The sequence below is a fragment of the Sus scrofa genome, chromosome 2 (assembly GCF_000003025.6).
Source record: "Sus scrofa isolate TJ Tabasco breed Duroc chromosome 2, Sscrofa11.1, whole genome shotgun sequence".
Lineage (NCBI taxonomy): Eukaryota > Metazoa > Chordata > Mammalia > Artiodactyla > Suidae > Sus > Sus scrofa.
This window is the reverse complement of record NC_010444.4, coordinates 139,970,439-139,990,349: the sequence shown is the minus strand read 5'-3', so window position 1 is coordinate 139,990,349 and position 19,911 is coordinate 139,970,439. Positions and strand designations below refer to the sequence as shown.

Sequence of the window (19,911 nt, the reverse complement as noted above, 5' to 3'; positions counted from 1 at the left end):
TATCATTGCATAAGGTATGAAGAATGAATTTAACTTTTTTCCTAGATGTTTACCTAGTTTTCCCAGTATATGAATTTTCTGAATTACCTACCTTTTTCCACACTGATGTGAAATGCCACCTGTTTTATAAACTAAATGCTTGCATAAACTTGGGTGTGTTTCTCATTCATTCACCAGCAGTGATGAGAGTTCCTCTTGTTCCACATCCTTGCCAGTGTTTGGCGTCGTCATTCTTTGGAAATTTGGCTTTTCTAACAGGTGTCTAGTGTTATCTCATTGTTTTGATCTGCAGTTCCCTCATGACATACAATGTGGAGCATCTTTTCATATGCTCATTTGTCATCTATGTATCTTTGCTGAGTTCAGGTCTTGCATCCATTTCTTTGGGTTGTTTTCTGTTGAGTTTTAAAAGTTCTTTATGTATTTTAAGTCTTGTGTCAGATATAAAAGATCATATCTTTTGCAAATTAGTTTTTTTTTTTTTTTTGTCTTTTTGTTGTTGTTGTTGTTGTTGTTGCTATCTCTTGGGCCACTTCCGCGGCATATGGAGGTTCCCAGGCTAGGGGTTGAATCGGAGCTGTGGCCACCGGCCTACGCCACAGCCACAGCAACGCGGGATCCGAGCCGCGTCTGCAACCTACACCACAGCTCACGGCAACGCCGGATCGTCGTTAACCCACTGAGCAAGGGCAGGGACCGAACCCGCAACCTCATGGTTCGTAGTCGGATTCGTTAACCACTGCACCACGACGGGAACTCCGCAAATTAGTTTTTTTAATGTGCTAATGAATTCTGTAGAAAATATCTAGAATATTTGTATTGATATGATGAGATCTCTATGTTTTTAAAATAGATACAAGAAGCTTTGTAGTAATTTGCTCTGTTTTGAGGTTGGAAACTGCAGATCAGTAGCCTGATTAGAATTCACATCAGAATACCTGGTCTTATCAATGAATTTCCATAAAATCAATCCATTTCATGATTAGCAGGGCTTCACTGGTCATACCCTGACACATTTGCAATTATTTATGTCTTCTAAACACTGGGAAACTGTTGGAATGTTAAGCTTCCTTTCAGAAGTGGATGCTAGAAGTATTCCTGTAACTCTTTCAGACAACCAGGGAGAAGAGATGGTTGTCATTTTGACTTGTACTGGTATGAGACTCCATCCTTTTATTTTATTTATTTATGTATTTTTGTCTTTTGTCTTTTCGGGCCGCACCTGCTGCACACAGAGGTTCCCCAGGCTAGGGGTCCAATCGGAGCTAGAGCTGCCGGCCACAGCCACACAGCAACGCCAGATCCAAGCCACATCTGCGACCTACACCATAGCTCACAGCAACACTGGATCCTTAACCCACTGAGGAAGGCCAGTGATCAAACCCGCAACCTCATGGTTCCTAGTCGGATTTGTTTCCACTGCGCCACAATGGGAACTCCCATCCTTGTTTTTTTTCCCTCTTAATATCCATTACCACTTTAATTTTTTTTCTTGTGATGAGACTTTTAAGATCTACTCTTAGCAACTTTCAAATATACAGTATTATTAACTATAGTTACCATGACGTATATGATATCTCCACATCTTTATAACTCGAAAGTTTGTACCCTTTGATTACCTTCACCAAAATGGCAAACACCCCAACCTCCACTTCTGGCAAACAGCAGTGTGAGTTTTATTTTTATTTTTTAAAGATTCCATGTATAAGTGAGATCAAATAATATTTGTCTTTCTCTGTGTTATTTCACTTAGTATAATGCCTTTAGGGTCCATCCATGTTGGTTGTAAATGGCAGGATTTTATCATTTTTAAAGGTTGAATAATATTCCAGTGTGTGTGTGTGTGTGTGTGTGTGTGTGTGTATCCTATTCCATTGTGTGTGTATACACACACATGCATTTTCTTTATCCATTTATCTATCGATGGACACTGAGGAAGGCCAGTGATCATTTCCGTATCTTAGCTATCGTAAATAATGCTGCAGTAAACATAGGCGCACACTTACCTTTTCTTTAGATTTTATTTTTTTATACATTTTATTGGACTATAGGTGACTTAACAATGTTGTGTTAGTTTCAGGTGTACAGCAGTGTGAATCAGCCATACATATAAGTGTATATTCCATTGTTTTTCAGATCCTTGCCCCATGTGGGCTGTCACAGAATACTGCATAGATTTCCTTGAACTATATATATAGTCAGTCCTTGTTACCTATCAGTTTTGTGTACAGTAGTGTGTATATGCCAATCCCAGCCTCCCAATTCATCCTTCCCCCATTGTTTCCCCATTGGTAACCATAAGTTGGCCTCTTTCTGTTTTGTAAATAAGATCTTCTGAGTCATTTTAAAAATTAGATTCCACGTATTAGTGATGTCATATGGTATTTGTCTTTCTCTGACTTAACTTAGTATGAGTATGATCGTCTCTGGGTCCGTCCATGTTGCTGCAGATGGCATTATTTCATTCTCTTATGGCTGGATAGTAGTCCACTCTGTGTGTGTGTGTGTGGAACACATCTTCTTTATCCATTCCTCTGTTGATGGATATTTAGGTTGCTTCCATGTCTTAGCTATCACAACTAATGCTGCAGTGAACATTGGGTAGACCTATCTTTTTGAGTTAACAGTTTCTTTTTTTCTTTTCCATCTTTTTAGGGCCGCACCCACAGCATATGGAGGTTCCCAGACTAGGGGTCTAATCGGAGTGGTAGCCGCTGGCCTACGCCACAGCCTCAGTAATGCCAGATCTGAGCTGCGTCTATGACCTGTGCCACAGCTCAGGGCAACACTGGATTCTTAACCCCCAAAGCGAGGCCAAGGGTCAAACCTGTGTCCTCCTGAATTAGTCAGATTTGTTTCTGCTGAGCCACAGTGGGAACTCCCTTGAATTAGTATTTTCTTTTCCTTTACATAAATGCCCAGAAGCGGAATTTCTGATAATCGTGTAGTATTTCTATTTTTAATTTTTTAAGGCACCCCCATGCTGTTTTCCATAGTGGCTGCACCAATTTTCATTCCCAGAAACTGGTATTTCCCTCCCTGGTCACTAGGGTTCCCTTTTCTCCACGTCCTTAACCACTCTTGTTTTGTCTTTATCTCTTTGATGATAAGACATTCTGACAGGAATGAGGTGAGGTAATACCTCATTATGGTTTTGTTTTGCTTTTTCGTGATGCTTAGTGCTCAAACCTTTTCATGTACCGGTTAGTTATCTATACATCTTTTTTTGAAAAATTTCTATTTAAATCCTCTGCTTTATTTTTTATTTTATTTTATGTTATTTTTTTTTTGCTGCACCTGCAGCGTACGGAGTTCCAAGGCCAGGGATTGAACCTATGCCATAGCAGTGACAACGGTGGATCCTCAACCCTCTGAGCCACCATGGAATTCCTCTCTATTTTTTTATCAGATTGTTTTGCTGTTGCGTTTTATGTGTTCTTTATATATTTTGGTTCTTAACCCCTTTTCAGATACATGATTTGCAAATATTGTCTCCCATTCTCTAGGTTGCCTTTTCATTTTATTGATGGTTCCTCTGCTATGGTGACCTCATCAGTTTTGACCACATTAACTCAGTGGAAGAAATTGGTCTAGATTGAAGTATACATAATATTCTTTTATATAACCTTTAAAATTATGAATCACTATGTTGTATCCCTGAAACATAATATGTGTGTAACTTTTACCTTAATAAAAATATAATATAATCTGAATCTTTAGATTCTAAAGTTCTGTAGCTTTATTTCAGCCATCTGGTAGTTGAAATTGTTTTAGTAAGGGTCTTTTATTTTTTTATTTTTATTATTTTTTTGTCTTTTTGAGCCACACCCAAGGCATATGAAAGTTCCCAGGGGTCGAGTTGAAGCTGCAGCTGCCAGCTTATGCCACAACCACAGGATCGAGCTCATGGCAGCACCAGATCCTTAATCCAGTGATCGAGGCCAGGGATTGAACCCACGTCCTCATGGATACTAGTTGGGTTTGTTACCTCTGAGCCATGATGGGAACTCCCTAGTAAGGGTCTTCTAAAAAGTAAATCAAATGTGCAGAATGAAGTGGGGATATTTAACCTATTTAATGTAAGTAGTTAGCATACCTGAGTAAAACTAGGTGAGTGGAGATGGAAAGGTTCAGGCCTACGCCATGTGGAAGCACCTGTTGTGAATGGCTAAGGAGTGGGTGACAGCCACCAAGACACTGGCGTTGTGGTTGTGCTGCAGCTGCTGCTACCACTGTTACTGCCGTTGCCACCATCACCACCATCAGAGCTCGCTGGCTTACCTGACCCGAGAGCAGAGTGCCTTAGACCTCCTTTTTCAGAATCCTAATGTTGGTGGAGAAGGGAGGGGAGAAAGTATGGGCTCTGTGTCATTCGGTATTTTAGAATAAAAATTTTATAGGCTTTTCTCTACCTGTGTACAAAGGATTGAATGTTTTATCTTGAATGAATTTTGAGGAAGTAAAATTTCTTTAACTGATGAAGCATATTTTAGTTTCTAAAGAAAGCATTGTATGTTTCCCTGTCAAATTGAAGTCCAGCCATATTCTAGCCTGACTCTATTAACTTTCATTTTTCTTTGTCCTGGGGAATCATGTAGAGCACAATTCCACCCTGACTCTGAATTTCATCCACCTTAGCCACTGTTGGGTTGTCAGCTTTTACTAATGTCACGTCACTGCATCTTTCTTTTGTGTTGCTTTCAGTTGCCTTTTTGTTTACTACTTTTCAGTATTTGTTTAAGGATTATGTTGCCTAATATGGCTGAAGGGTTTGTGGTTATTAATTATATCAGTCTTCATATTTTGTTTCAATTATTTCATAGTAAAAAGTATTAACTAAAAAGAGTTGGTGATGTAGTAGTACGCTTTTCTTTTTTTAAGTTTATTTTCAAATGATTTTATTTTTTCCATTATAGCTGGTTTACAGTGATCTGTCAATTTTCTCCTGTACAGCAGGGTGACCCAGTCACACATACGTATATACATTATTTTTCTCACATTATCCTCCATCAAGCTCCATCATACGTGACTAGATATAGTTCCCAGTGCTATGTAGCAGGGTCTTTGCTTATCCATTCCAAAGGCAATAGTTTGCATCTGTTAACCCCAGATTCCCAGTCCACCCTACTCCTCTCACCCCCGCAACCACAGCTCTGTTCTCCAAGTCCATGAGTTTCTTTTCTGTGGAAAGGTTCATTTGTGCCGTATATTAGATTCCAGATGTAAGTGATAGCACATGGTATTTGTCTTTCTCTTTCTGACTGACTTCACTTAGTATGAGAGTCTCTAGTTTCATCCATGTGCTGCAAATGGCATTATTTTGTTCTTTTTTATGGTGGAGTAGTATTCCATTGTGTATATATACCACATCTTCTTAATCCATTCATCTGTCGATGGACATTTGGGGTGTTTCCATGTCTTGGCTATTGTGAATAGTGCTGCAGTGAACATGCAGGTGCATGTGCCTTTTTCAAGGAAAGTTTTGTCCGGATATATGCCCAAGAGTGGGATTGCTGGGTCATATGGTAGTTCTATGTATGGTTTTCTAAAGTACCTCCGTATGGTTTTCCATAGTGGTTGTACCAGTTTACATTCCCACCAGCAGTGTAGCAGGGTACCCTTTTCTCCACACCCTCTCCAGCATTTGTTATTTTGGGTTTATTAATGATGGCCATTCTGACTGGTGTGAGGTGGTACCTCATAGTAGTTTTGATTTGCATTTCTCTATAATCAGTGATGTTGAACATTTTTTCATGTGCTTGTTGGCCATCTGTATATCTTCTTTGGAGAAATGGCTATTCAGGTCTTTTGCCCATTTTTCCATTGGGTTGTTGGCTTTTTTGCTGTTGAGTTGTATAAGCTGTTGGTATACTTTAGAGATTAAGCCGTTGTCAGTTGCATATTTGAAACTGTTTTCTCCTATTCTGTAAGCTGGCTATTTTTTTTTTTTTTTTTTTTTCTTTTTGCTATTTCTTTGGGCCGCTCCCGCGGCATATGGAGGTTCCCAGGCTAGGGGTCAAATCGGAGCTGTAGCCACTGGCCTACGCCAGAGCCACAGCAACTCGGGATCCGAGCCACATCTGCAACCTACACCACAGCTCACGGCAACGCCGGATCATTAACCCACTGAGCAAGGGCAGGGACTGAACCCGCAACCTCATGGTTCCTAGTCGGATTCGTTAACCACTGCGCCACGACGGGAACTCCTATTTTTTTTTTTTTTAATGGTTTCCTTTGCTGTGCAAAAGCTTGTCAGTTTGATTAGGTCCCATTGGTTTATTTTTGCTTTTATTTCTGTTGCCTTGGGAGACTGACCTGAGAAAACATTTGTAAGGTTGATGTCAGAGAACGTTTTGCCTGTGTTTGAATTGTTTGATGGTGTCTTATCTTATGTTTAAGTCTTTAAGCCATTTGAGTTTATTTTTGTGCATGGTATGAGGGTGTGTAGTAGTATGCTTTTATAATAGTGCTTTATAGTTTTTCTTACAAGGTATTTCTTTTGATTCTCTTACAATAACTTTAAGATCGGCTAGTAAGTGACTTTTTTATTTTTTTCTTTCATGGGAAGGGAAGAGCTGGAACTTGAATTTGGTTCTTTGAGTAAAACATGAAGGCTCATTTTAAATATTGGGTCTGTGTAATGGTTATTTCATGGGCCCAGAAACCTTCATATTTAAGAATGTAAAGCTGTATTTGAAAGCATAAAGGTTGCTGAAGTCTAATTTCTAGATCAGTGGTTCTCACACTTTGGGTCTCCAGGACCTCTTTATATCTTAAAAATTATTGAGGATCCCCCAAAACTTTTGTTTACATAAGTAAACCATAGATAGATAACACTATTTAGTATATAGAAATTAAAACTGAACAATTAAATTTTTAATTAACTTAAACATAGTGATAAACCCAATGCAAATAAAGTTGCTTTTTTTCTTAATAAAAAGCAGCTATTTTTTAAAAAAGTTATTTTGAGGCATGGCATTGTTAGATATTTACAAATCTTACTATAGTGTCTGTCTTACTTAAAGGAAATCAGCTGGATTCTCATATCTGCTTCTGCTCTCTCTCTGTTGCTATAGGTTCTTTTGTTTCAAGTATATAAAGGCAGTTTAGCCTCATAGAGATACATAATTGGAAAAAAGAAGTATCTTAATAGCTTTTTTCAGATAATTAGAGACTACCTTTCATATTAAACAAAACTGCACAAGTGGTAGCTTCTTAGACTCTAAGAAGATTGAACCTTTTGTTGATTTCAGAGATGATCATCAGAAACATGAAAAAGTTTACGTGTTTGTAGCAATGCACAGGATGTTCATATTAGACTCTAGGTATTTATTTTAGGGAGGAATAGGCCTGCGATGATATCACTAAGCCTATTGGAAAATGGAGGCGCACTCTCATTATTTTGGAGGTTCAGAGTTGTTATTTCAGATATTTGTAAGAAAGGGATCTGGTGAACTACATGACTCCTCTGTTACCTGCTAGGAAGTTACCAACTTGTGTGCTTGTGGCTGAAGAGAAGTAGCAGACCATCATTTTTAGACAAGAGAATTCTGAGGAAGGAAAACAAATGTGATGGTAGTAGCAGTACCTATTGTCTAATAGGGTAGCAGAAATGCAGGGGCCTCGTTTTACACACATGCACACACATACACACACGATCAGGTTTTGAGGAAGATAAATGTTTTCTATAAAAAGAGATAGAGGCCCACACGTACAGACTGTTATATGTAGTGATTAAAGAGGGTCATTTGATTTACTTGTAATCGCATATCCTAATTGGGATCAGAAACGGCCGCTCACGTGTGAGTGATGAGAGCTCCATTAACACAGTGTTGTGTTCTTTTTGTCAGTCTGTAGGTGTACTGTTAGAGCCGTGCAGCGACCATGGGGATAGTGAAGATGGCTGTCTTGAGAGGTAAACATTTTTTTCTTGTTTGTGCTAATTATTCATTTTGAGAATTAGAGCTCTTCACAGATTCTGGGGTTTTTTAGATGAATCCATTATAATGTATATTTTAGGTGATCAATAAAAATCAAAGCATATTAAATGTCCATAAATATTCAGAATGGATGCAGAGGTTCAGGCAGACATTGGTTATAACTTGGAAAACAAAGAAGAAAGAACACAACCTTCTTGTAGATGCTTAAAAACTTTCCATTGATTTGTAGAACAATTTGGGAATTTATTGATATTTTGAATACGTCTTTCACTGAGTTGATTCATAGTCTTAGAACTGTGAATAACTGGCTGCAAGATTGTTAACACATTTGCATTAACAAATTGGAGTTCCTGTTGTGGCGCAGTGGTTAACGAATCCAACTAGGAACCATGAGGTTTCAGGTTCTATCCCTGGCCTTGCTCAGTGGGTTAAGGATCCGGTGTTGCCATGAGCTGTGGTGTAGATTGAAGACACGGCTTGGATCTGGTGTTGCCGTGGCTCTGGCGTAGGCCATCGGGTACAGCTCCAGTTAGACCCCTAGCCTGGGAACCTCCATATGCCACAGGTGCAGCCCTAAAAATCCAAAAACAAAACACCCAAACCAATTAAGTATGGCTGTTTTGTTCCCCTTCCAACTCCTCCTCCATGGGTCCCAGTGCACTGGTCTTCTTGTGCATTGGTGCTTATTTCCATCCTAGGCCAGGAATAATGGAGGGGAATCCCTGAGGCAATGACTATTTCATCCATTTTTAGTCTCCATAGATACTTGATAGAGTCCCTTTGAATAGAAGTTTTCTAGAGTGCTTTAAAGTAGGTTTTGGATGTTGTTACTCTTTTTACGATTCTTTAAGCCATTTCCAAGAAGTGTTACAATTTTCTTAGGAAAGATGATTTTATATTCTAAAAACACATCAGTCATGAAATTGCAGACTAGATTGTATATACTGAGAAATCCCAAACAGCGTTACTAATTTGGTGATAGCCGTTGGCAGTGGTAAACTTGGATTAATGCCATGGTCTATTTTAATTTCGGGTAGGAAACTTGTTCTCTGAGGTTAAGTAAATTCTTTGGAACCATGTCTCTGGAGTGTCCTCATACTTTGAAGGTCCTCAGATTTCCTGCTCAACAGCAGTTCCTTGTGCTTCCTTTCGGGAGGCAGGGATGATCCTCTTCCAGCCCAGAGAATATTGGAGCTGTGGGCTGAAGATGTCAGATGATCAGTATTCACAGGCATCCCCAGAAGGATGACCTCTGGATTTGGTAGACCAATAAGGATCCATTTAGTGAGGACTCAGTCTTTTTGGAGGAAGCAAATTTCCTCTTCAGCTTGTGTATAGGTTAGCAGACTTATTTTTAGATGCAGAGATTTTCTTGGTTAGGTGGATTACATTTTGCTTGTTTAACACATGTTTCTCAGATTTAGGTGATTACATCTTTTAGTCTGTTAGGATAGAATTTAACTCATCCCATCATTTTCACCCACTCCGAGCAAAGGAGGGCCTTTACTTGCCAGGGATGGTATTGTTTCTCCTGTTCAGCAAAAAATAAGCTAATTATGCATATGAGGAGATGACTTGCCATATTTAGATCAAGACTTGTCTTCTGAGTGCACACTCTTATGACAGAGTAAGAGCAGCACCTGTCTGCATCATTGTAAATTGCCACAGTGTCTTTGGGGAGGGGAACTTTGAACTGTTGTCAACAGTCAGCATCTTGATAACCGACTATGATACTAGATGCTCTGTTGATTGGTCAGATAGGTAGAGGTAACTTGTAACGCCTGTTCTAGGCAGGGGTTATTTTTTATGGGGGATAAAGAGATGAATTGGTATTTTATAAAATTTCCTTTTTACATGTTACCATTGTTTTGATGGAGAAACTTAGAAATAGTAACCTTGTTTTGATTCTAATAGAAGACCATCAGATTTGAAATTTAGGACATAGCTATACCTTTAAAAAATCTTTGAAAGGAAAAAACTGTCCTGGAGTAGGAAAGAATAAAGTCATTTGGTTAAAACTAATATTTATTTTATAAAATCTCTTCCAATTTACATTCACTTCTTTTGATTTCTCTTTATTATGGATTATGCTTTCCTTTTAAAATGTTTTTCTTTTTGTTTTTGTTTTTTTTTTTTTGCTATTTCTTGGGCCGCTCCCGCGGCATATGGAGGTTCCCAGGCTAGGGGTCAAATCGGAGCTGTAGTCTCCGGCCTACGCCAGAGCCACAGTAACGCGAGATCCGAGCCGCGTCTGCAACCTACACCACAGCTCATGGCAACGCCGGATCGTTAACCCACTGAGCAGGGCAGGGACCGAACCCGCAACCTCATGGTTCCTAGTCGGATTCGTTAACCACTGCGCCACGACGGGAACTCCTAAAATGTTTTTCTTTTTTGCAACTGGTTGTGTAAGGGGTTAGTAAATGTTACATCATTTTTCTAAACCTGAACTAAACCTGTTGCAAATCTGAACTGATTCTGTGGATCTTTTCAGTAGTGTGTGATTTTCAGATACAGGGCTCCAAAGAATGGACATATGTCCAGTTGTCATTTTCTTCCCTTATATTGTAAATGCTTACTGTATGAAGAAGAGGAGTCTAGGTAAGAAATATGCAATGAAAGTAACCAGTTTATTCTTAAAAGACTAATAACTTTACTTGATTTTTTAGGAAAGAATATTTCCCATTTGACAGTGATAAATTGTCACACTTGATTCTGGTAAGAATTATTTTTCTCTTATGGTTCTTAAAAATTTGCTTAGGTTTAATTTGCCAGTTATTGTATCTGGCTTTTAACTCTTGGGTTGAATAGGTTTAAAGGAGATTTAAATGTAGATATTCTTAGCAAGTGTTTTTTATAGTTAAGCAGCAACTTGATTTGGTTACAAGAAACTTGGTTATGAAAACCATTTCCTTATTTTGGGATTGAAACTTTGTCTTCTAGTATGGCATTTTAAAACTGCAATTTTAGGAGTTCCTGTGTGGGCTCAGCAGGTTAAGGATCTGGCACTGTTACTCTAGGGACTCATATTGTTGCTGTGATATGGGTTTGATCCCTGGCCTGGGAACTTTTTTACATGCCATGGACATGGCCAAAAAAACAAAAAAACCTGTGTATTCGAAGATAGCCTCCTCCACCTATGGCATGCAGGAGTTCCCAGGCAAGGAATGAGTATCCACGCCATAGCAGCAAACTGAGTCATGGCAGTGACTCCAGATCCTTAACCCACTAGGCCACCAGGGAACTCTGAAAAAATAGTGTGCAGGGTGGGAGTGGGACAGTTGACTGTATAGGCATAGTAAAGTCATGGAAATGACGCGAGGGTACATCCTGATTGTCTTTAAGCTGGGTGTGGAGAGCTTCTTGGTTGTGAAATGTATTTTTTTATTTTAAAATGTATTCTTTATTTTAAAATGCAGGATTCTAATAGCAAGATATGTGATTTGAATGCCAACACTGAATCAGAAGTGCCAGGAGGTCAAAGTGTTGGTGTTCAAGGGGAAGCATCATATGTCCAAATTCCACATTTAGATCTGAAGAATGTTTCTGATGGTGATAAATGGGAAGGTAATTTTACCCACACACATTATTTTCCTGATAACGTTATTTGTAACTGAAATTAAACAAAGCAGTCATGAGATTACTGCCCTTTTCTGAGCAACCTTATTCATTTTTATTTGATTTATATAAGAGTGAATGACTATTTCTACTTACATGCACTAATGAAATTATGGAGCAGCTATCTCGTTTGAACTAGAAGTTCTTATCTGATCCATTAGCTTTGAAGATAAATGTTAAAACTGATGAAGAAAATAAAATCAAAGATAGGCTTTTGTTAATCGTTAAACCAGGTGCTATTTCCCAGACTTTGAAAGTCCAGTGTGTTAGGCCTTGGGGAATCTCACCACCTTAAACAGAAGGCTTCCATATACATTTAAAGAAATATTATCGTCAAGGGTTATTTGTAAGCAAATATTGTACCATATCCCTCTGTCTCTCTGGTTATGGTTATGAAAGTATGGGAGCAGACTCCTAAGAAGTTTTACAAAGGAGAGAAATTTGAATTTGAATTAAAAAAGGCAAGCTACATGAGTATATGTATTTGTCAAAATTCAGCAGACATATACTTAAAACTTGTATTTCATTGTATATAAGTTTTTTTTTAATGAAAAGAAGCAAAACAATAAATAATGAACTATAGTGAATGTTTTGCATGCAGAATTGTTTATGGGGAAGTGTACAGATATCTACAATTTGTTTTGAAATCCATGAAAAAATGAGATAGTTCATGGAATGGAGAGGTTGTAAAGCAAGTACAGGAACATGTAAATGGTAGAATCTAGGTGATTGGTATATGGATGTCCACTGTAAAATTCTCTCAACTTTGCTATGTATTTGTAAATTTTTAAGTAAAGTGTTGTGAGTGGGGAGTGGAAGTAAGCAGCAGATGTGGGTCTGGGGGCCTCTGGATCATATACCTTCCTGTGTAAAGGCACAAGGAGATTACTCAGAAATCTTAAAGTTGCATATTTGTTCACTTGGATGAAGACCCCTTGGTTACCTCACATTTGCCAAATTAGTTGATGACATACAAGAGGAAGTGCATTGCCAGTACCAAGGACTCCTCTTGCCACCTCAGATCTGCTCACCTGATCACAGTTAAAAGCCTCACCTAAGTCATTGTGCTAATCTGTTGCTCTCTCTCTACCCCACCCCACCCTACCCCTTTTTGGTCTAGATGTTTGGCATACCCAGTAGCATATTGTGTGTCTTAACTTAGACTAAATCAGGAAGGTGTCTTCCATTTACTTTGTTCTGGGTTATTCAGTTATTCAGGATGTTTGGAATTTATGAAGATGCTCCCTAGAGTTAGGGGGTATGTTAGCATTCTGGTGGCAGTGAAGATCAATTGTCCCTTCTAGTTATTTGTCCTGGCATAGTCACTGAAAAGGAGTGGTGGTCAATAGAGCATCCTTTGAGCTGCAGTAGGAAAGTGGTCTCAGAAAGATGAAGCTGGGATTCTGACAGAGGACTTAACGCTGCTGCTGCTTGGAGGATGCAGATAAGTAACCCTTCACAGTCTTTGGTCTGAGGGTCCTGATCTTAGGTCTTAAGCATAGAAGACCAATTGTTTTCCATTATCTGAGGAGATAGGACATTTCATTCTCTGTCCAGCTTCAGCTTTCTGGAGGCTTCCCCGAAGAGAACCTGCTGCTGGGCTCTCTTTTGTTGCCTTGTCAGAATCCTCTCTATACAGCTTGTGGTAGGTAGGGAAAGGAGGTAGCTCTGGGCTCCTGTTCCCCAATTTTCAGTGCCTGAGATGCCCTGTTAGCTATCTGGTTCAACAGCTGTGACAAGTCCATGTTCACCTGTGGCTCCTGCAGGAATAGGGATCAGTGACTTTCTGAGAACAGTAGACAGCTGAGTGGACTTCTCAGCTGTGACCCCTGCATGTGTTTGGGAGATTGGGTGTTAGCGGACCATGTTGTTCTTCCCAACTTTGCCCACAATACAGAGATTGATTTTCTACTGCTGGGAGTTAGGGTATTCTAAATTGTAGTCTTCCTTAAGAGACCAGATTACGTTAGATCCTGTGTACCCTAGAATCAGAGATATACCCTGTTCGAAGTGACTCTTAATAGAGAAGTAGGGTGACCCTACATAGAGGCCCACCTCAGTTTTCCTAAGTGTGTGGGTTTTGGTTTTTTGTATTGTTCAGAGTATACTGAGCAGAATGCACTTGCCAAGCAGGCAGCACATGTCTGCCACCAGTATGCATCTGTAGCAGCCGTCCAGAAGTCTTGGTTATTTATAGAAGTGACCAGCGTCTTTACTTCACATTCTGTCCTGCTGACTCTTGAATGAAATACAGTAGAATCTTTTCAAAGAGCAAACTAATGGGAATAGTTTTCTATCAAATCATTTATACTGAAAAGCTTCAAAAGTGCCTGATTAAGTTTCCATTTCTTCAGTTTTATGTTTGAGTTTTAATAGAACAGCACTACTTTGATTTTTTTGCCTTGCTTGCTGAAATGGAAATGTATGTTTGTGTTTGTTTTTAAAGTTTGGTTAGTAGTAATTTCTTCGAATAAACTTTCTGAGCAGAATGCCTAACTGGTTTTAGGGAAATGTTTTTGGTATCTTTGGCTTTGTGTTAGTTATGTGTATGGTTTGTTCTGACTGTGCTGTGTGTTCACTTTAGTATTTTTTGCCATTTTTTCCATTTTATTAGCGTCATGCCCTATCACTTTTCCCCTCATTGATTTCAAAACAATGCATCTGCAGAGAGATGGGGAGGGTAAGTATGGTTCACCATAGTTTAGCTTTTTTGCCTTGTTATGGTTCACTTTGTTTGCCTTTTTATTAGCCCTTCTCCTGCTCTCCCCATATATTAGGAAAATTGTTCTGGGCTAAAAATGATACCCAGAAAATACTGTTTTTGTTAGTTCTCTCTTTTCTTAAAACAGGAAATTTCTTGTAAAATGTTCATTACCAGTTACTTATTTGCTGGGAAGCAGGTACAAGGGTTGCTTTGAAAATCACTTTATGCTGGGTTTATTGTGGGATTGCACACTTTTTACCCTATTTTTAGTTATCAGATTGATCTAGGCTTTAAAAACTAATTTATGTTCTCAGTACCCTGGAAAAAATGTAATGCTTTAAATTGCTAATGCGTAGAGTTAAAATACATTTCCAAAGTAGCAGTCCTTAGCTATTGTGAAGAAAAAGAAAAGACACTTAATTTTTGACACTGTCAAGCCATTTTTGCTTCCTGAAATATTTAACTCATTTTTGCTGTTGTTAAAAGCTTATAGCATCAAAATTTTACACTGTACTTTATAAAAGTTAATGTGTAGATGGAAATGTCCCATCTTCCCCCCACCCCTAATCTAGTGATGATTGAAGTTAATTTTGTATTTGGCGTATATTTGTGAATTGTGTGTTTATCTGTTTGTGTTCTGTATGTAATCAAACCTTATTTGTGCAAAAAACATCAAATAGCTCAACATGGCCTCGCTTCATTGGAGAACATGCAAGATAACTCCAATAAAATAAATATGCCTAAGAAGGAGAAGGAGTAACACTATTAAATTTTTGTTTTGGTAAAACTGTTGGGTGTTTAATTATTAAAATATATATCATACACAGGAATCTTGTAACAGAAAATAACCGCCAGGGTTTAATGTTAGAGGTCAGGTACTGTCAGATGAATAAGCTGGTTGTTTGAAAACGCTGGAATTCTTTTGGAGTCCATGAGCTCCGTTTGGTGAGTATTCTGAATAGCATGGGGAGTAGCTTCTACTTCTTAACTTAGCCACTTGACATTAAGGGATACTTTATTCACCTGGCAGCATTTGGCTCGGTCAGATTCCTAACTAAGGACTGTTAAGTGTTTACCGTTTCTAAATGAAGGCTTTGTCCTACTTGAAAAATAATGTTTAATATAATTTTAAAGAGCTTGACAGTGTGCCTTCTTGCATTGTGACTGGGTTCAGAAATGTAAGGTATAAATCCTTATGTGAAATTAGAACTCTGGGCTAAAAAATGAAGCTCAGACAATTTTAAACTATAGGAGGTTCTATGAAGACCTTAGTATCCCATAAATATTATATGAACTACTACATAAGATTTAAAGGACATATAGCTGCTATAGTGTGGCTTTTTTCCCCCATTTGGAACCAGAGACCCATGGTACTATTTGTTGTGTTTGTTTTGCAGAGCCGTTTCCTGCTTTTAAGTCTTGGCAGGAAGACTCTGAGTCTGGAGAAGCTCAGCTCTCTCCACAAGCTGGAAGAATGAATCACCACCCCCTGGAAGAGGACTGTCCTCCAGTGTTGTCACACCGTAGTTTAGATTTTGGGCAAAGCCAGCGTTTCCTACATGATCCAGAAATGTTGGATTCCTCATCTAAAGCACTTTCTTTTGCTAGGTATGTGATTTTTATGTTCTTATGAGAAGTGGATCCTATTAGATACTCAGCTCCTTTGAGAGATTTTAATTCTCCAGACCGACGGTTGACAGCTTTCTTCCCTATTTTATGAGGCATGCTATTGTAATTTTTTTTATGTTGGGTGCCCCTAAGTTCTGAGTTCCTTGAGGTGTTTGAGGTTTGCTCCTCAATAGACACTTCTTCATGGTGTATTTTTTCATTCATGACTGAAATACAGAACTCTGGAAGGGAAGTGGCAAATGGAGCTCACCAATCCCAAATGTTTTCTTGTCAAAACTTTGAATTAAATTGATTCTGAATGTTAAAATCTTTCCTTTGCAGTTTGAACACCAAAAGAGCTGTGAGCTGCTAGGTGTCTTTGTTTCTTTTCTGCCTTTGCCCAAACAACTTTTGAATGATTCCCAGTTGTTTTCATCACTGCTTTATGTTAGCTGATTCTATGGCCTTTACCACTATATTTTAAGTTTCTTTTTAATACTTGTCCTTTAGTGTTAGGGACTTAATTTCACTTTAAAGATAAACTTGTTGGTAATAAGATATCAAGGTAATAAGAAAGATGCTGTTGATAGCTTGAAAATGTAACTAACAGTATTTGCCTCTCATTTTAATTCAGGATTCGAAGATCATCCTTCAGTTCTAAAGATGATAAAAGAGAAGACAGAACACCCTATCAATTAGTCAAGAAACTTCAGAAAAAAATCAGACAATTTGAGGAACAGTTTGAAAGGGAAAGAAATAGCAAGGTAAGTTTGTAGCATTGCCCATTTTTGAGGTATGCAGATCTGTTGGAACTCAGAGGACATTCCTTGGAGAAGGCTAGTCCATCTCTTTCCTGGGAGAGAGAATAAATCGAAGCTGCCGAGAGAAATAGTGATTATGTAGATCCTTAGCCTTCTATTTCCAGACCAGTATTCTTTCCATTGCACAACTGCATCTTTATATCTCCATTGGCAAAACAGCTTGTAGAATTCTTAAAGAAATACTTTACATTGACAAACCACATTAACGCTGTTTCTGCTCCCTCAAAACCTGCAAGTACCCAGAGAAGTGGAGGTGGAGGTATGAGATATTTAATAATTAGGACACATAAAGTGGAAAAAGCCCTGTGCTTGGAGTCAAGAAGACCCATATTCAGATCTGGCTTCTGCCAGTTGCTAGACCCTCCTCGGAGAGCGCTTTACTTAATATCTTGCCCTGTCTGCTTAAAGTAAGATGAAATGAGGATTGAGTGAAATCTCTGCTGTGGGAACTGTGAAGTACTATTTGGGCATAAATTAAAATAACCATTGCTTGACCACAAAGGTTTAAATGATTGTTTCTTTTTTTAGAGTTTTATATGTTAATTTTATCAAAGTGTTAACACATCTCTTAATATTATATTATCTTTATGAATGAACAGTGTCAGTCTCTGAGCAAATTTATAGTCATGGAGTTGTTTTAGATGGGATTATCTGAGAAGCATTCTGAGACAGAGATATCAGTGTCTGTGATTTCTAAGGAAGCATTTAGGGAGAGGAGCAGCTGTAAGGAGTGAGGCCGGCAGGGTTGAGTAGAGGAGAAAGTTAGTCTATGATGCATTTGCATTTGAGGCCTCAGCCTGATTCTACAGCGTCTCAAGCTAGGTTGACCATTTAGGATTGACCTGAATTGAGACGAGGGGGCCAGACTTCTTAAAAATCTCACATCAACCAGTTATAGATGGGGGCTGCTCCAGGGAAGGGGATGTAACCATGGGCCAGGCGGCTCCTTTGGGCAAAGGCAGTTCCCAGAGGGACTTAGTGCAGTCTGCAGCTAAAATCTTGGAACCTAAGAGGGTAGGGATTGATGAATACCTAATCAGTAATTCTGTATTCTTAAATTTTTCAGCCCTCCTACAGTGATATTGCAGCCAATCCAAAGGTATTAAAATGGATGACAGAGCTTACCAAGCTGCGGAAGCAAATTAAAGGTATAAAATGTGCAATTTTTCTAAAAGTTCTCTTACTCTTCTTTGAATTATGGTCAGATTTGCAATACTGTATTATACTCTTCCAAATGTATTTCCTGTGTTTTTATTAGTAGTGGTCTTGAAGAGTACCCTATATTATATATTCATAGGTGATACTGTATTGTGAAACTCGTATGAAATACATTTCAGATATTAGGCAATTGTGGGTCTTGGTAGGTATATGAATTTTTGGTGGGTATTTTATCTAAGACTATCTAATCATAACCATTTATACTACAAAGACTAAATTGTAAGTTGTCTTGAATTAAAAACTAGGTCTTACATTACTGGGTGTCTGCCCAGTACAGCAGCTACTAAGTTACATTTACTTTGTGGGTTTTTAGTAAACATGCTTTTTGATAATTGTTAATACTTTAAAATTTTATTTTAATCTGTACCAAGTATGGTCTTATAATCTAGAGCATCACATTTTGGTTCATTCGAGTTTATTCAACAAAATTTTAGTGTCTTTAAGTACCACGTACTAGAAGACATCTGAGATTGTAGCAGTGAACAACACAGACAGGGTCTCTCTTGTCATTGGTTTTATATTCCTGTGGTTTAAATAAGTTTTCCTACTTCTTCTCCTACCCCTAATTTCCTCCTATAATTCTGTTAAAAATGTCCCCATTTAATGCCAGTTTCCAACCATCAGTGAAAATCATTACCTTGAAAGCATTACTAATGAATATCATTAAATTATTAGCCTTCTAATTTCCCAGTTTTTCCCCCACTCTTACTGTCCTACAGTGCATTACCTGCATAGCAGCCAGAAGTATTTTTTATAAGAACTATGTTACTATCTTTTTCGTAGCTCTTCGGTGAGCTTCCCTTTCCAAATCAAGTCCAAACATCTTACTGTGGCTTTCAAGGCCTTTTATACTCTGCCCTTTTCCCATTTTATCACTTTTCCGCTTTCATTTCTCAGTTTTCTATTCCTCAAGTATGTCATAGTTTAGGGACCTTGCCTTGGCTATTGCCTCAACTGGAAAGAAATGCTCTTCCTTTAAATCTTCTGTGTTAGTTTGGCTCCTTTTTATTCCATGTTCAACTAGTATGTCACCATCTCAGAAAGGCTTCCTTTGTCAATTCCATCCAAATTAGTTGCTTTCCTGAAAAGCACACTTCTTTAACACTGTGACATCATTCTATTTTATCTCCTTCCCCACCCCTTTCTTCTTGCTTTTTAGGGCTGCACCTGCGGCATATGGCAGTTCCCAGGCTCGAGGTTGAATGGGAGCTGCAGCTGCCAGCCTTCAGCACAGTCACAGCAATGCAGGATCCAAGCCACTTCTGTGACCGACACCACAGCTCACGGCAGCGCTGGATCCTTAACCCAGTGAGTGAGGCCAGGGATCAAACCTGCGTCCTCCAGGGTACTAGTTGGGTTTGTAACCCATTGAGCCACAACATGATCTCCCTATTTTATTGTCATTATAGCACTTAGCATTGGGTTGAAATTATTTTGTTTATGAAACTGATTACTTAGTTTGTATTTTTACTTCTTAAATATATGTTCCATATCAGGGACCATAGTTCTGTATACTCATCAGAGCATCTTAGTAGGATTTCTATGAATACTGGTTGAAAGAAAACCCATATAGTTCTTTGGCTTTGTATATAATTGAAATATTTCATGTGACCTTGAAATCCCTGAGCCTGCATGTTGTTGCATCTCTTTTGAACTAGTTGCATTTTACCTAAAATAAATATTACTGATCTATCCTCTTGGTTCTGAACTGTAGATGCAAAACACAAAAGCTCTGATGGAGAATTTGTACCTCAGACACGTCCACGTAGTAATACTCTTCCAAAAAGCTTTGGCTCTTCTCTAGACCATGAAGATGAAGAGAATGAAGATGAAGCCAGGGTTATTCAGAAGGAGAAGAAGCCTTCTAAGGAAGCAACACTTGAACTTATTTTGAAAAGACTGAAGGAAAAACGTGTCGAGAGGTGTCTTCCAGAAGATATCAAAGTAATCTTGAGCTATGTTTTTTTTTGCCCAGGCTAGCTTTTAGAATCCCTGAAATAAA

The 19,911-nt window shown here is 38.5% G+C and overlaps 1 protein-coding gene across 32 annotated transcripts in view; it reads left to right on the top strand.

The window, feature by feature from the left end:
* The window catches only part of FAM13B (family with sequence similarity 13 member B), a 115,222-nt gene that overhangs the window by 83,360 nt on the left and 11,951 nt on the right, over window positions 1-19,911 (top strand). For 16 of the 32 annotated variants that reach the window (XM_021084803.1, XM_021084804.1, XM_021084811.1 and 13 more), the window contains 8 exons: window positions 7,851-7,915; window positions 10,610-10,658; window positions 11,360-11,507; window positions 14,173-14,238; window positions 15,660-15,870; window positions 16,505-16,634; window positions 17,758-17,839; window positions 19,624-19,853. In XM_021084803.1, the coding sequence (XP_020940462.1) occupies window positions 7,851-7,915; window positions 10,610-10,658; window positions 11,360-11,507; window positions 14,173-14,238; window positions 15,660-15,870; window positions 16,505-16,634; window positions 17,758-17,839; window positions 19,624-19,853 (981 nt within the window). The remainder of the gene's footprint in view (window positions 1-7,850; window positions 7,916-10,609; window positions 10,659-11,359; window positions 11,508-14,172; window positions 14,239-15,659; window positions 15,871-16,504; window positions 16,635-17,757; window positions 17,840-19,623; window positions 19,854-19,911) is intronic. The other 16 variants (XM_021084826.1, XM_021084818.1, XM_021084829.1 and 13 more) reach the window with 1 other exon arrangement.